The 13234-nt window shown below is 35.1% G+C and overlaps 1 protein-coding gene across 4 annotated transcripts in view; it reads left to right on the top strand.

The window, feature by feature from the left end:
* The window catches only part of METTL8 (methyltransferase like 8), a 76148-nt gene that overhangs the window by 35927 nt on the left and 26987 nt on the right, over positions 1 to 13234 (top strand). For all 4 annotated transcript variants that reach the window (XM_032479677.1, XM_032479678.1, XM_032479676.1 and 1 more), the window contains 2 exons: positions 3030 to 3121; positions 12009 to 12379. In XM_032479677.1, coding sequence (XP_032335568.1) covers positions 3030 to 3121; positions 12009 to 12379 — 463 coding nt within the window. The remainder of the gene's footprint in view (positions 1 to 3029; positions 3122 to 12008; positions 12380 to 13234) is intronic.

The raw sequence follows: 13234 nt of genomic DNA, 5'->3' as shown, positions 1-13234 counted from the left end.
CATTTTCTCCACATAGCTTACACTGAGTGGTTTGGTTTATATATGATTGTTAAAATTATAATAGGAAGTGGGACCACATTTAGCAGAGTTTTCTATAGGTAGGATCCTCAAAAACATTTTTACTCAAGCTAAACAGTTGGGGAGTGTGTGTGTGTGTGTGTGTGCTTTAACTTTTCCAAACCAAACTAAATACACAATTATTTAGACAAAGCATCATCATTCAATTGCTCTGTACATGTAGAAGTCATACGAGATACACACACACATGCACACATATGAACTGAAGTCATAGGACTTATGACTACTCCAAAATTATGACTTAATTCTACTAGCCATGTTGTGAAAATTTCTTACTAAAAATCGTTTTATTTTTGAGATTTCTTTTTCTCAAATTCAAATTTTTTAGGAAAAATAGTATATTTTGTATTTTTTTGTCAATTCTCTTTTTTTAGGAAAACATACCTTCTTTTTTATTGTAAAGATGACTGGGTTTTCCCCCAAGAAGAACTATATGAAGTTTTAATGAGCATTGTTATATGTCTTAAACATATAGTATAGTTTTTTTTTGTAAATATAGTTTTTAAAAAAATTACCTCTAGTTGAAGCAGCTTTATAATATTAAGGAAATTTTAAGACAGTTACCTCTTAATTCCACTATTCTAATATAATTGTTTTTTATTTCACCCAGTGTGTATATAATTTTACATAGTTATGATTATAATACATATATAATTTGGGGATCTGCTTTTTTAACCTCATGCTATTCATATACACCTTTTCATGTTGTTACGTAACCTTCATATCTCTCCTATTAAATGTTGGCATAATATTCGTTTATTGTCATAATATTACTTATAATAGTTTTGTTATCCTACCACTGAGGTTGTTTCTAATTTTTTGATAATATATTTGGTATTCCAGTGAATATTGTTGTACAGATACTGCTCAGTACAGAACTTTTCTGTTCTTTCTAGTTGTTCTGTTACAATAAATTCCCAGAAGTACAATTTGCAAGTCAAACAGTATAAGCCATTTTCTTCCTTCAGTGGTTGTAGTGGTGCTGCTGGTGGTGGTTGTTAAATACTTGATTATTTTGTTTTGTTAGTTAGTTGTCTCTATGCCTAAATTCTGTTATAATTGTATTTATTACTCATAAACCCAAATGATTCTTATTGCTGTCTGCTGGGTTTTGGTATACATGAATTAGACTCTTCTAATATAAAGAACTGCCATAAAGCAGCAGGTCTAGAGGAAGTCCCCATAAATACAGTAGAAACATTTTATGGGTTTCTATGGGAATACTGTAACTGTACAGTGGAAAATCTGTTCTGTAGGGGCCTAGGGTATAATATTCCCCTCACTGAGCAGTTAAGAAAATGAAGCAACATAAAAAACAGTGTAAGGAAGTTAGAGTAATTTAAGAAATAACTAAATCTATTAAATACTCAGGAAGAAACAAGTTAAACTAATAGTTTAAAAGAAATGCTTAAAGCTAAAAACCACATACACTCTCATTGTCTCAGAGCTTTTTTTTTTTACAGGGACTGTTCTATTTTCTTTCTTATGTTTTATAGAAATTCATAGATGAGAAGCTTGTCCTCAGCCTTAGTAATACTGTTTTTTTCAAGAAATGACTTACTGTCTTTAATGTCATAGCTATCATGTAATAATATTCTCTATTTATGTGTACAGAATATAAAATGTAGTTACCAGCTCCAAGTTATGTGATTGCTTAAAGTAAGTCAAAGCAAAAATTTGTTTGAATCTCATTCGTTAAAACAAGTGACAAAGCTGTTTAATGATTATTTGGGTTGTAAGTGATTGGGTTTTGTTTGCAATAATAGTGGTTAAATTTTGATCTGCAGAACACTGATTTTTACATTATCATATACTTTTTCTGGGAACTTCAGTGTACCGGTTTTGATCCTTCTTGAAAGAAAGCAATTTCTCACCTTTCAGTGGTGTATTTATAGCCAGGTCACTGGAATATACCCTCTCATATCTGATTGCATAAACTTGACTTAAAATAGTACGAAGTTTGTCTTCATTCCACCCAAAGATACTCCTTATTCTGTTATTATTACCCCCCCTACTTTCCTCAATACTATTTTGAGACCTAAGAATCATTCTGACTCTCATTCTTCTCTCCTTAACATATAGTTAATCTTCAGGTCATAACGCTCATTCTCTTTCACAGTGTCTCTCTCTCCATTCTGCCTTTTTGCTTTTTATTGCTGCCACCTTAGCCCTGGGACTCATTACTCCTAGATGACTACAACAGGCTTGAATTTTGGCTGTGTGATTTCTTTATTGTTTAGAAAAATGGTTTATTCCAGGAAACGACATCACTCACTTATAGTCTTACCCATTGCAAAAAAAGAAATGCGCGATTTATAAAAACAAAACCAAAGGAAAAAAAAATCACCTTTTTTATATAAAGATGTTGCTTCTATTCAAAGAAAGACATCTTTGCAGCAGAAAATAATATCCTCTCATATAGAGTAAATTCTGAAACTGAAAATACTTATAGAAAGTGCCAGATCTTAGAAAGATGACCTTCTTATATGCTCTATCAAGTAGTCTGTCATTTAAATGTAAATGAATTCATAAACAGGAATTAAGGCAGCTAATAAGAAAAGTGTAAAAGGAGTATTAAAAACTGTTAAAGAATGCCCTGTTCATAAATTAACAAAAAAGCAAGTAAATTTAGCTTAGAGTGAAACACAGCAAACCATACCAGCACCCAGACAGACACGTAACATAGTACTCCTGGGACGTTACTTCAGCAGTCATTTCCAGAAAGTGGCTGGGGCTTGCAATATAACCAGATTTAAATAGAAGAACTGTAGGAGTTCCAGGGTTGTACCAGCACTATCAGAAGGAACATCTGACACAAAATATATTCATTTGACTTGAAATTTGTTTGTGTCATTTGTCTGACTAATCTAGAATGAAAGATGTATCTCTTGTCACCCTTTTTCTGCCTTCTTCAATTATAAAGCATGTTTTATATCTTCATTTTTTAAAAGGGATCACATGCAGTGGTCAAAAGAAGAAGAAGAAGCAGCCAGAAGAAAAGTAGAGGAAAACTCAGCTGTGCGGGTCCTTCTGGAAGAGCAAGGTAGGCAACTGCTTGTAGCTCCTGCAGCCTGGCTTCTCTGTTTGATCATCCACTGATTTAGTTCACACCTTAGACCCTTTCCCTCCTAATTGTGTCATTAGTTTGGAGAATTCTTAGCTTCCACCCATGCCAATCTACTTGTTCCTTTGGGAGAGTTCCCAGTTACTCCAGTGTAGTGGAGCCAAAGTTAATGAAATAAATTATGTATTCACCCTATACTTGCTCTTTTAATAGTCATATTATTGCTTTCTCTGAGAGATACGAAAGATGGCATTTCAAACAAGATATGAAAACATAATTCTGAAATTTTCCTCTTGCTCTGCATCCTGTATTATGCTGTTGTGCATTTCACCTGCTAGGAACCTTCAATGAATTAAAAAACTTTGAGCAAAGAAGGTGGAGTCATATCAAAATGTTGCTGGTCTTTTGGGATGAACATAAAGTTTTAATAAGGATTTAAGGTACCTTTCTTGGAGGCCTTTAATTTAGAGTTTAATTTAGGTAAGGCCTTGCCAGTCTTCAAAAAAGGCTTCCAAAGAATTGGGCTATGCTACAATCACAAAACCAGAAAATAACAAGTGTGGGTTAAGATGTGGAAAAATGGAATCCTTATGCACTGTTGGTGTAATTATAAAATAGTGCAATGTCTATAGGAAACAGTATGAAAGTGCCTCAAAAAATTAAAAATGGAACTACCATATGATCTAGCAACCTCACCTCTGGATCTATAGCCAATAGAATTGAAAGGGTCTTGAAGAGATATTTGCACACTCTTGTTCATAGCAACACTATTCACAATAGGCAAAATGTAGAAGCAACCCAAATGTCCAACAGATAAATTGATAAACAAAATGTGGTCTATTCATATGGAATATTATCCAGCCATAAAATGAAATGGAATCCCTGTTACATGGTATAATCTGGATGAACTTTGAGGACATTATTATGTTAAGTGAAGTAAGCCAATCACTAAAAGGCAAATACTATATGATTCCACTGATGTGAGGTACCTAAAGTAGTCAAATTCATAGAAACAGAAAGTAGACTGGTGGTTAGTAAGGTCTGAGGGGAGGGGAAACACACAGTTGTTGTTTAATGGGTGTAGAGTTTCGGATCTGCAAGATAAAAAAGTTCTGGACATCTGTTTCACAATAATGTGAATATACTTAACACTACTACACTGTTCACTTTAAAAATGGTTAAGATGGTAAATTTTATGTTATGTGTTTTTTTACCATAATTTTTTTTTAAAGCACACTAAAAATGTGGCCTCTGTCCTTCTCACTGCATAGCTAGGAACCCACAGACAGTTGGCCCAAACTCTACACTCTCTAGAGAGGATTTTCTACCTTATTTTTCTTGAATGACTTCTCCTTTAAAACAGGTTGGGTTTTTTTCTTTAAAAAAAAGTTTATTGAATTTCCAAATACACACAGAAATTAACACAACTCATAAATAAGTTCTCTCAAAACTCAGTGAATTTTCCCAACACCCACATTAAGAAACAGTATTACCAGTAACCGAGAAACTTCCTTCTTCTCCATCCCAATTACTTTCCCAAACCCCTCCAGACTCCACAAAGAGCAACCACTATTCTGGCTTCTAATACCATAGATTAGTTTTGCCAGAACAACTTGATTCTGATTGTCATCATTTTCGATTACTCTTGTAGCAACATCAGTGTACCTGTTAGAATAAGAGGTAGCACACTATGGCCATGGGCCAAACCGAGCCCACTGCCTGTTTTTATACATAAAGTTTTATTGGAACACATACTCATTTGTTAACATACTGTCTATAGCTGCTTTTGAGCTGTATCTTCAGAATTGAATTGTTGCAACAGAGGCTTTATGTAGCACACACAGACTACTTACTATCTGGCCCCTTATGGAAAATGTTTGCCAATCCCTGAGATACAATTTTGTTTCCAGATTGATCAGCTGTCCTGAAACTTCCCAGGGAAAGATGTTTGCATTCCTCTGTGCAAGCCAGGCATAGGGAAAATCACTGATCCTACTGGTAGTTAACTATTGTTCAAGTGACTTTGTCCATAGTTAAGGCTAAAGGTAACTATTGAAACTGAGCCAATAAGACAGCCCTCATTAGCTGCCCTTAACCAGTGAGGGGGGCAGTGTGGCCTGATCTGTCTTCTGGCATCACTAATAACCTATCTTATCCTCTGGCATCATTTGTTCTTCCTCAGAGCTAGTTTTCCTTCCTTACCCTAAGCATGCATGTGTCCTGGAGGACAGACAGGAAAGAAGAGCACCTGATCCACAGTGGAACCATTCTATTTTTATGAGCTTCAGCCATGCCATTCCAGAATGGGATGTGGCCAGGGAGTGTTGGGATTGAATTGGAGAATGCATACCAGTGGCAATTCTGCTTGCAAATCAGCCAACATTGCATTCCTTTGCAGGAACTCTGTCACACTGTTTCTGAGGAAGTATAATTTTGCTTCTTCGCCAGCAGCTGCACAGACATATTTTCCACATTACTCAAGCTTCTGCTAGTGGCCACCTGGATGTGACAGAGAGAGTAAAGCCTAAACAGAATTAAAAGATATCAGTCATCTTAATTCGTTTCCAGGAAGTTAAAAATTATCCACAGTGTATTTCCTGAGAATATGAAAAACCAAGGATTTTTTTTTTCATGCTCTTTTGAATATTTCTACTGAGACCATAAATAGATGAGCAGTACTGATAATGTTCCCTTAAAGTGCTCTGTACGTGGCTGCCTATTTTGGCCTATTTATGTTAACAATGAACTTGAGTGAAGCTAATGAGAAGGTTATTTTCGGGCCTTGGAAACCGCAGTAAAGGAAAATGACAGTTCCCACAGAACCATAATGTGACTGAAATAGAAAGGTGGTGACTGGCCTCTCTCTATAGAAGCAGGAAAAGCAGGCTGGAGAGAACTGATGATACTGCTTTGAAGCATTTGGTTTGCTTATTAGCATGTCCAGTCTCTTTCTGAGCAGGCTTTCTGTCTGCCCTGGAGACACAGAACAAAAGAGTCCATTTTAAAGTGACTCAAAATGATCGAGGTTTCTGCTGGGTCCCCTCTGCGTCCGCCCGTAACACTGCTTAGTGCGGTGGACTTCACAGATGTCAGAGAACTGCTACAAGGAGAGGAACATACTGTGAGGGTGACCGTTTCATCACACTTAAGCAAGGCTGCACAGAGCAGCAGCTAAGGCTGCTGTGAGGGTGGCAAAGAAAGAAAACTTTTGTTCTGAGGAACTATGTTGGGTGACAGGACGTTACAGTGAAAGTAAATACGTACCCAGCCACCCAATCCAGTCTCCACCAGGGATCACCTACCTGCTAGTCCGCAGAAGCCCCAGGTGAGGCTTCTAATTTGATATTCAGTGTCTCCGATGAATATGGGTCAAGGTGAATAGATCTGTTTAAAAGCTCTCCTCCCAAACGTGAAAACCCGAAGGAAGCTCTGACCCGGTTCTTCTCCCAGTGCCCCTGTTAACTATCATCTCTTCTTATCCAGGAGGGTCCTAAGTCTTTGGAAGAGCCAGTTTTCTCCCATCACAGAGTATTCCATTTGCAGATGATTATACGGCATGAGCACTGTTTATTAATTTTCTCTTACTTTAATGCCACTGGGAGGAAATACTGGTTGTTCTCCCATGCTGGCCAACTCCCTGGCATTTTTTCTTTTGGTCTGTGTGTGTGTCAGTCTCTCCTGTCACTCCCATTTCCCATTTCTCACCTATTGTCTCAGCTGTTGGTGAGAACTGAAGTCCGGAAACACCCGCACAATTCTGAATATAAGAGCTTATCCATCACAGATAGTACAGTCTTTTGCCGTATGATGGTCAACTTTTTGTTCCTGCGATTAAAATGTATATCCCCTAGGCTCTCATTAGCAGTATTTCTTTCAACTAGATACCCAAATTAATGATTTTTAATTCCACATTTCCTTTTGGTAATTTATTTCAAATTTTATAATAGCTCAGATTTCTTTTTAAAGCAGGTTAATTCAGAGAGACCATTTGGCAGTTTTTGAGTTAACATGATTATATTTTATAATTTCCTAAAAATCCCCAAATATGTTATATCTCAGCTAGTTATTTAGCAAATGTAATGAGTTTTTAAAACTTAATAACAAAAGCAGCTGCTACTAAAATATCTTTGTAAATAACTATCTACCTAGGATGCATTATCTTGTCAAGCAAAATAGAATACCTTATCACTTAAGAGTGTCCTGTGTGGGGAAAACAAAAATAGAGTAGCTGAAAGTTTTGTGTGCTGATAAATTTAGGGTACTTCTTCATAAGTCAACTTCAGTTGTTTAAAATTTCATACAGTGCTCTTAGAAATATACTTTAAATTTCATAACTTTGAGAATTTTCTTTTATTAGACAATTAACTTTGTCAGTGACATGTGGAAATTTCCAACTTTGAGAGCTCAGGTGTTTGCGTAATTGATGTGCAAAAATAACTTTAAATTTCTTTTTGTTACATTGCAACTTAGAATAGATTTTCATAATTCATATTAATCATATCATACATGTCAGATACATAAATGGTTTAATTCAGTTTCTTAGTTGCGATATTCAGTGTGATTCAGGGTGAATTCTGAATATGTAAGTATGGTTCATGTGTCATATTCTTTCTTCCCCTCAGCAGTATTGAATTTAATAAGTGAATAATTGAGAAGTTGCTTCATCTGGCTGTGGTTAAACAGAGCACTCCATCCCTTTTACTGCCCTTGGCACAGAGCAATTAACTCTGAACTGGCAGCCTAGGAAAGGAAAGGGAAAAAGACTCCTCCAAGAAAAACTGATCATTAGTATACCTGTTTAGAAAGTCAGTTGGACAAGATGAAAACAGGGCAGATTTCTCCACACTATATTCTTTTATCATTATTGGCCTGAACTTGAGATGACTTAACAGCAGGTTTAAACTAAATTTTTCATTCGTGGTCGGGAAAGTCACTCTTCCAATCCCCCTGTTATCACAGATACTCTTGCAGTTCAGGAAATTAAATTATATGCTGAAGGTTTTTACCTTGTCTCATAACCGTAATTATGAGTTTGATTGAGCTTCTGTGGGGTCTCAGAAGCTATCACACACTACTGGGAAATGTGGAGTCGCCAGCATTGATTGGAGGTACTGCTGAAAAGCACAACTTTAAAAAGCAAAAAAAAAGTTCCAGCCCATTAGCCTTTATCCCAGCCCATCCTGTTTTGTTTATGTTTTGTTGCTGCCCTACAAACCCATCTATTTTCGTAGAGCATTTTATGTTCCCATTGCTCATCATAATTTCATATCACATTGCATAGTTTATATTTTATATAATTTGAATGAGGTTTAACTAATTCTGTATTTCTGATCTGTTTTTATGTAGGTTCATTCCAATTGGCATTATTTTTACTATTTAGTTATACTGATTATAAGTCATACTGAAGTTTTAATTTCAACTTGATGCTTCATAATGAGAGGAAAGTACAGACTCAGAAAAACATAATTTGCAGGGGGAGGGTATAGCTCAGTGGTAGAGTGCATGACTAGCATGCAGGAAGTCCTGGGTTCAATCCCCAGTACCTCCAATAAATAACAAATAAATCTAGTTACTCCTCCCCCCAGAAAAAGAAAAACATAATTTGGAGGGAGTTAATCTTGACTTTGTGTTAGGAAAGCAATATAGTGTAATGGTCCTAACAGCATGAAATCTGATAGACTTGGTTCAAGTCCTGGCTCTGCTGGGTGACCATGGGCAAATTTTTTATCCCCTCTGACCTTGACCTTTTGCCTGTAAATTGAATTATAATATGTTTGTCTGAGAGTTATTAGGATTAAATGGGAAAAAAAATCCAAGTAAAGCATCTGATGTAGTGCCTGGCACATAATAAACACTCAGTGTATGCTATTGTTGTTATTTTTAATGCTGCTGTTGCTGGTATCATGACTTATATAATTGGTTTTTTTCCCCTCCTGATTCCTGAGTGGGAAATACTTGAAAAAGGCTGGAAAGTGTATATATTGGCAGACCTTGACCATCGTCTTCTAATCCTAATCAAATCTTTTTTAAAGATTGAATAAAATAGGGTTGAATTTAGGAGCTTGATATATTTGGTATCTGAACCAGATTCTAGTCACCTCACTGCAGATTCATTTTCTTTATAAACTGTAGAAATTAAAACAGTAGTACAGGCTCATATTTATGAAAGCAATCTGATCCAAGATTTTGCAGTCTGTAGAACTGGTAATGTTTAATGTTCTCCATAAATTCATGGGATTAAATAAGAAAGTACATAGACTTTTTAGAGCTTGAACATAGAGATACTGTAATTCAATCCCTCATCAAATGAGGAAACTTTTTAGCCAAGTGGAATGAAGAATTCAACCAAGATTTTTTATCTTTTTGTGAGATGTAGATAAAACTTTGCAAAAGGAAGAACTACCTAATTGTCATTAAATTGTTACTATCACTCCAAATTTTCATCTGACTGTTATAAATGAATATAAAATAAATTTTAGAGTTACAGTCAGTGTATAGACCATTGTGTGAGAATGCTTTCTCTTAATATTATTATCCTTTAAATTTTAATTGCTACATAAGATTACTCTTTTTTGACATGAATGGTTTGCTTGGTCATTCCTATGCTGTTGGCAATTTGAGTTATTTCCCACTTTTTCTTACTGTAAATAGGACTGCTATGAACATCTTTTCTTTCAGGTTACTCCCCTGCTGTCTACCCCTTCCTTCCCCTCACCCCTATTAATTCCTAGGGGACTATTCCCACAAATTAATCAAGGTATGGTGTTACATTCTAGTTTCTGATAGTTAGGTTCAAACTCACTTCACAAGTAGCTTGGTATTGGAAACTCAGATACTAGAGATTTGACTAAATATAGGTCTTCTTAGGTGGTTGCTTTTTATTAAGCAGAAAAGTCTCTTACCAGCATAGAGTTACAAAGCGAGCTTTTAAGGTAAAAGGAAGAGAAGGTTTGAGAAGACCCTGGGGAAATCTGACAGTTTCCTAATTCCTCCTGAGTCTAATTTTCAGAGTGTTGTTTTGTTTTCTTACACAGTGTATCAGTAACACTCCAATTTTTTAAAGTAGAGACAGAACTATTTTAAAGATATATAACATTTTTAGATTAATCATAAATAGGCTTTCTCCCATTAGTGCAGATGTGAGCGCGTTTTGTACTCCAACATAACATAATTCTTTCGTTACACAGATATACTTTCATTTCTCAGACCTTAAATACAGACGGGAGTTTCCGTCTTTATAGCAGTCCTGCTGCCAGATACAATTCAGTCTTGATGGGAAGGAAGTCTTGTGGCCAGTTGGGTGGAGATACGCGGTACAAGGCCATAAAGATAAAAGTAGAAAGAAAAGGAAGACTGTAAGGGCTTCAGGACAGGGCTCTGTAACAAAGATGAACCTGACTACAGGCTTGTTCTGAGGGTAGGGGCATCTTCAAAATTGTAGAAGGAATGAGTCTGTTATTTTTAGTTTTAGCTTAATTTATTTTTGGAATAGATGGTAATTTCACATAGATCAAAATTCAAATGAAAATTCTTCCTTAAACCCTAGTCCCCAGCCACTCAGTTCTACTCCTTAGAGGCAACCAGTATTAATAATTATGTGATTATCCTTCCAGAAGTATTCTGTTTATATACCAATGTATGTATATATATGTGACTGTTTTTCTGTGTCTGTACACATATGTATTCTTTTTCTTCTTTTTTTTCCTGACAAATGGTTGCATCATATACATACCGTTCTACATTTTGCTTTTTCACGTAACATTAAGTCTTGGAAATTATTCTGTATCAGTGGAAGAGTTTGTTTTTTTGTTTTTCTTTTTTCTTTTTTTGAAGGCATTTAAAAAGTGTCATGTGTCTACACTGGGTGAAAGTAATTCTTAACCCAGGGATTAGGCCTGGTATGTAGTAGTATCCAAGAAATGTTTGTTGAATGAATAAATGAGAGTGAGTGAATTAATGATTTTATTCATTTAAGCTACAGGTAGAAAGAAGCAGAAAGCTAAATATTGCCTGAAGTTCTGAGACTGTTGACCTAACCCTAACCCTGGGACCCGGGGCAATCTAAGGGATGACATTGCAAAATGCGTATCTCTTTTAAAATTGCATCAGAAATTCTCTTTAAGGCTTCATATTCAGAGATGTCAATAATATGAGATGCCTCTGGAGGTAGGGGAAAAATGGAGTTACAGGAAGGCCCCGAGACTCCAGCAGTCAGGATACATGGTCCTGGTTCTCCTATGACAGGGCTCCGGGACCTGGAACAAGTGGGTCCATCTCTCTATGATGTCCATTCTTCAAATGCAAAACAAAGGGATTGGAATAGATTATTTCAATGGACCATTCTAGCTCTAAGATTATGTCATTTATAATTCCAGCTTCCTGTCTGATTACCCATTTACACAGACATTTGTTGTGTTGAAACTGCATTTACAGAGACATAAAAAATGAGGTGTCCTTTCTCCAAGATAATAAAGAGCCTTACGGGTTACTGGTGAAAATGTGATTATTAAGATTCCAAGATTAGACTGTAGAAAGTTTGCAATGATTATATTCTTCACAAAAATGTATTGGCTAAACTATGAAGACAGAAGTAGATTTACAGGGATAGGCCTAAATATCCCACACATGAACACCTTTTGAGAGGGTTAATACCCCTGTACTTTCAACCTTTAAGAGGTTAAAAAAACAGACAAGTAAAAATTATTGTAATATTAAGGTTATTCAATAATAAATATAATTGTTATATATGATAAATAGTACACATAGTATATTTAACAGTATTTAATTATTATATTTAGTTATTAAAACAGTAACTAATAGTAAATATAATTCATAATAAAATAAATCTTTTTTCTCTTTATTTTAGTTAAGTATGAGAGTGAAGCTAGTAAATATTGGGACACATTTTACAAGATTCATAAGAATAAGTTTTTCAAAGATCGTAATTGGCTGTTAAGGGAATTTCCTGAAATTCTCCCAGTTGATCAAAAAACGGAAGAGAAAGCAAAAGAATTATCATGGGATCGTGTAAAAATTAATGCTGCAAATTGTTTCTCAAGAATGCACTGCCCTACTATACCTGAAGAAAAAAATCATTATAAAAAAAGTTCTGACTCGTCAGATGGTCAAAGCAAAGCAGGATCTGACGTTGACAACCTAGACTCTAAAGAACATGGAAAACGACCCCTGAAGACTGAACTGTTTCCTGGTAGCAATGCCACTTTCAGAATCCTAGAGGTATGGTACTGCAGAGGCAAAGACGGGAGGTAGCAAATCATTTTAAAGTATACATTTCATATTACTTTATTAACGACCCAGATGTTTTAGGGGGAAAAATGATCAAGTCTAACTAAATAAGTGTTCATATACTTTTTGTGCATAAAAAATATCTAAGGGACTCATATCTTTTATCAGTCAGGTTTTAAGTTTGTAGTTTTAATTTTTTTAATTTGTCTGTTTTAGTTTCTACCATAAAGGCAGTTTTAAATACCAATATAGTTTTGGCCTTAATTTCTATCTCTTTCTGTTATTACCCCTTTTTTAGGTGAAATAAAAATGAGTGAAGTATGTAATTTGCTATATAAGCTGATGTAAACCTTGATTTTCTATTTTAGAGATAAACCTTTTCCTTCTTATTATAAAGGTAGTATATATTGATTACAGAGAATTTGCTTAAGAGTAGGTAAGGGAAATAATAAAATTATGTACAATCCCATAAACAAGGGATTTAAGCATTATTAACATTTAACTGGCTTTTTTCTCCTTTTGTTTATACTGTTTTATATAGTTGAGCTATACTGTACTTGCATTTTAGGGTTTTCCTTTGTTTCTATTTACATAGCAGTTTTCCCTGTCTTTAAAAATTCTCTATAAATATTTTCATGGCTGCAAAATGCTTTACTATGTTTAGCACTGTAAGTCTACTTATCTATTTTCATTTGATTAGGCATTTAAATTGTTTTCAGGTTTTCTACAGCAAATATCTTCAGGTATAAATTTTTCTGCATTTTCTTTTATCATTTGGGCTAGATTTACCAGTTCATAATTTATAAAAAATTTTAATACTGTTAAAATATATTGCCAAATTGCTTT

The sequence above is a fragment of the Camelus ferus genome, chromosome 5 (assembly GCF_009834535.1).
Source record: "Camelus ferus isolate YT-003-E chromosome 5, BCGSAC_Cfer_1.0, whole genome shotgun sequence".
Classification (NCBI taxonomy): Eukaryota; Metazoa; Chordata; class Mammalia; order Artiodactyla; family Camelidae; genus Camelus; species Camelus ferus.
This window is presented reverse-complemented; position numbering and strand designations above follow the sequence as displayed.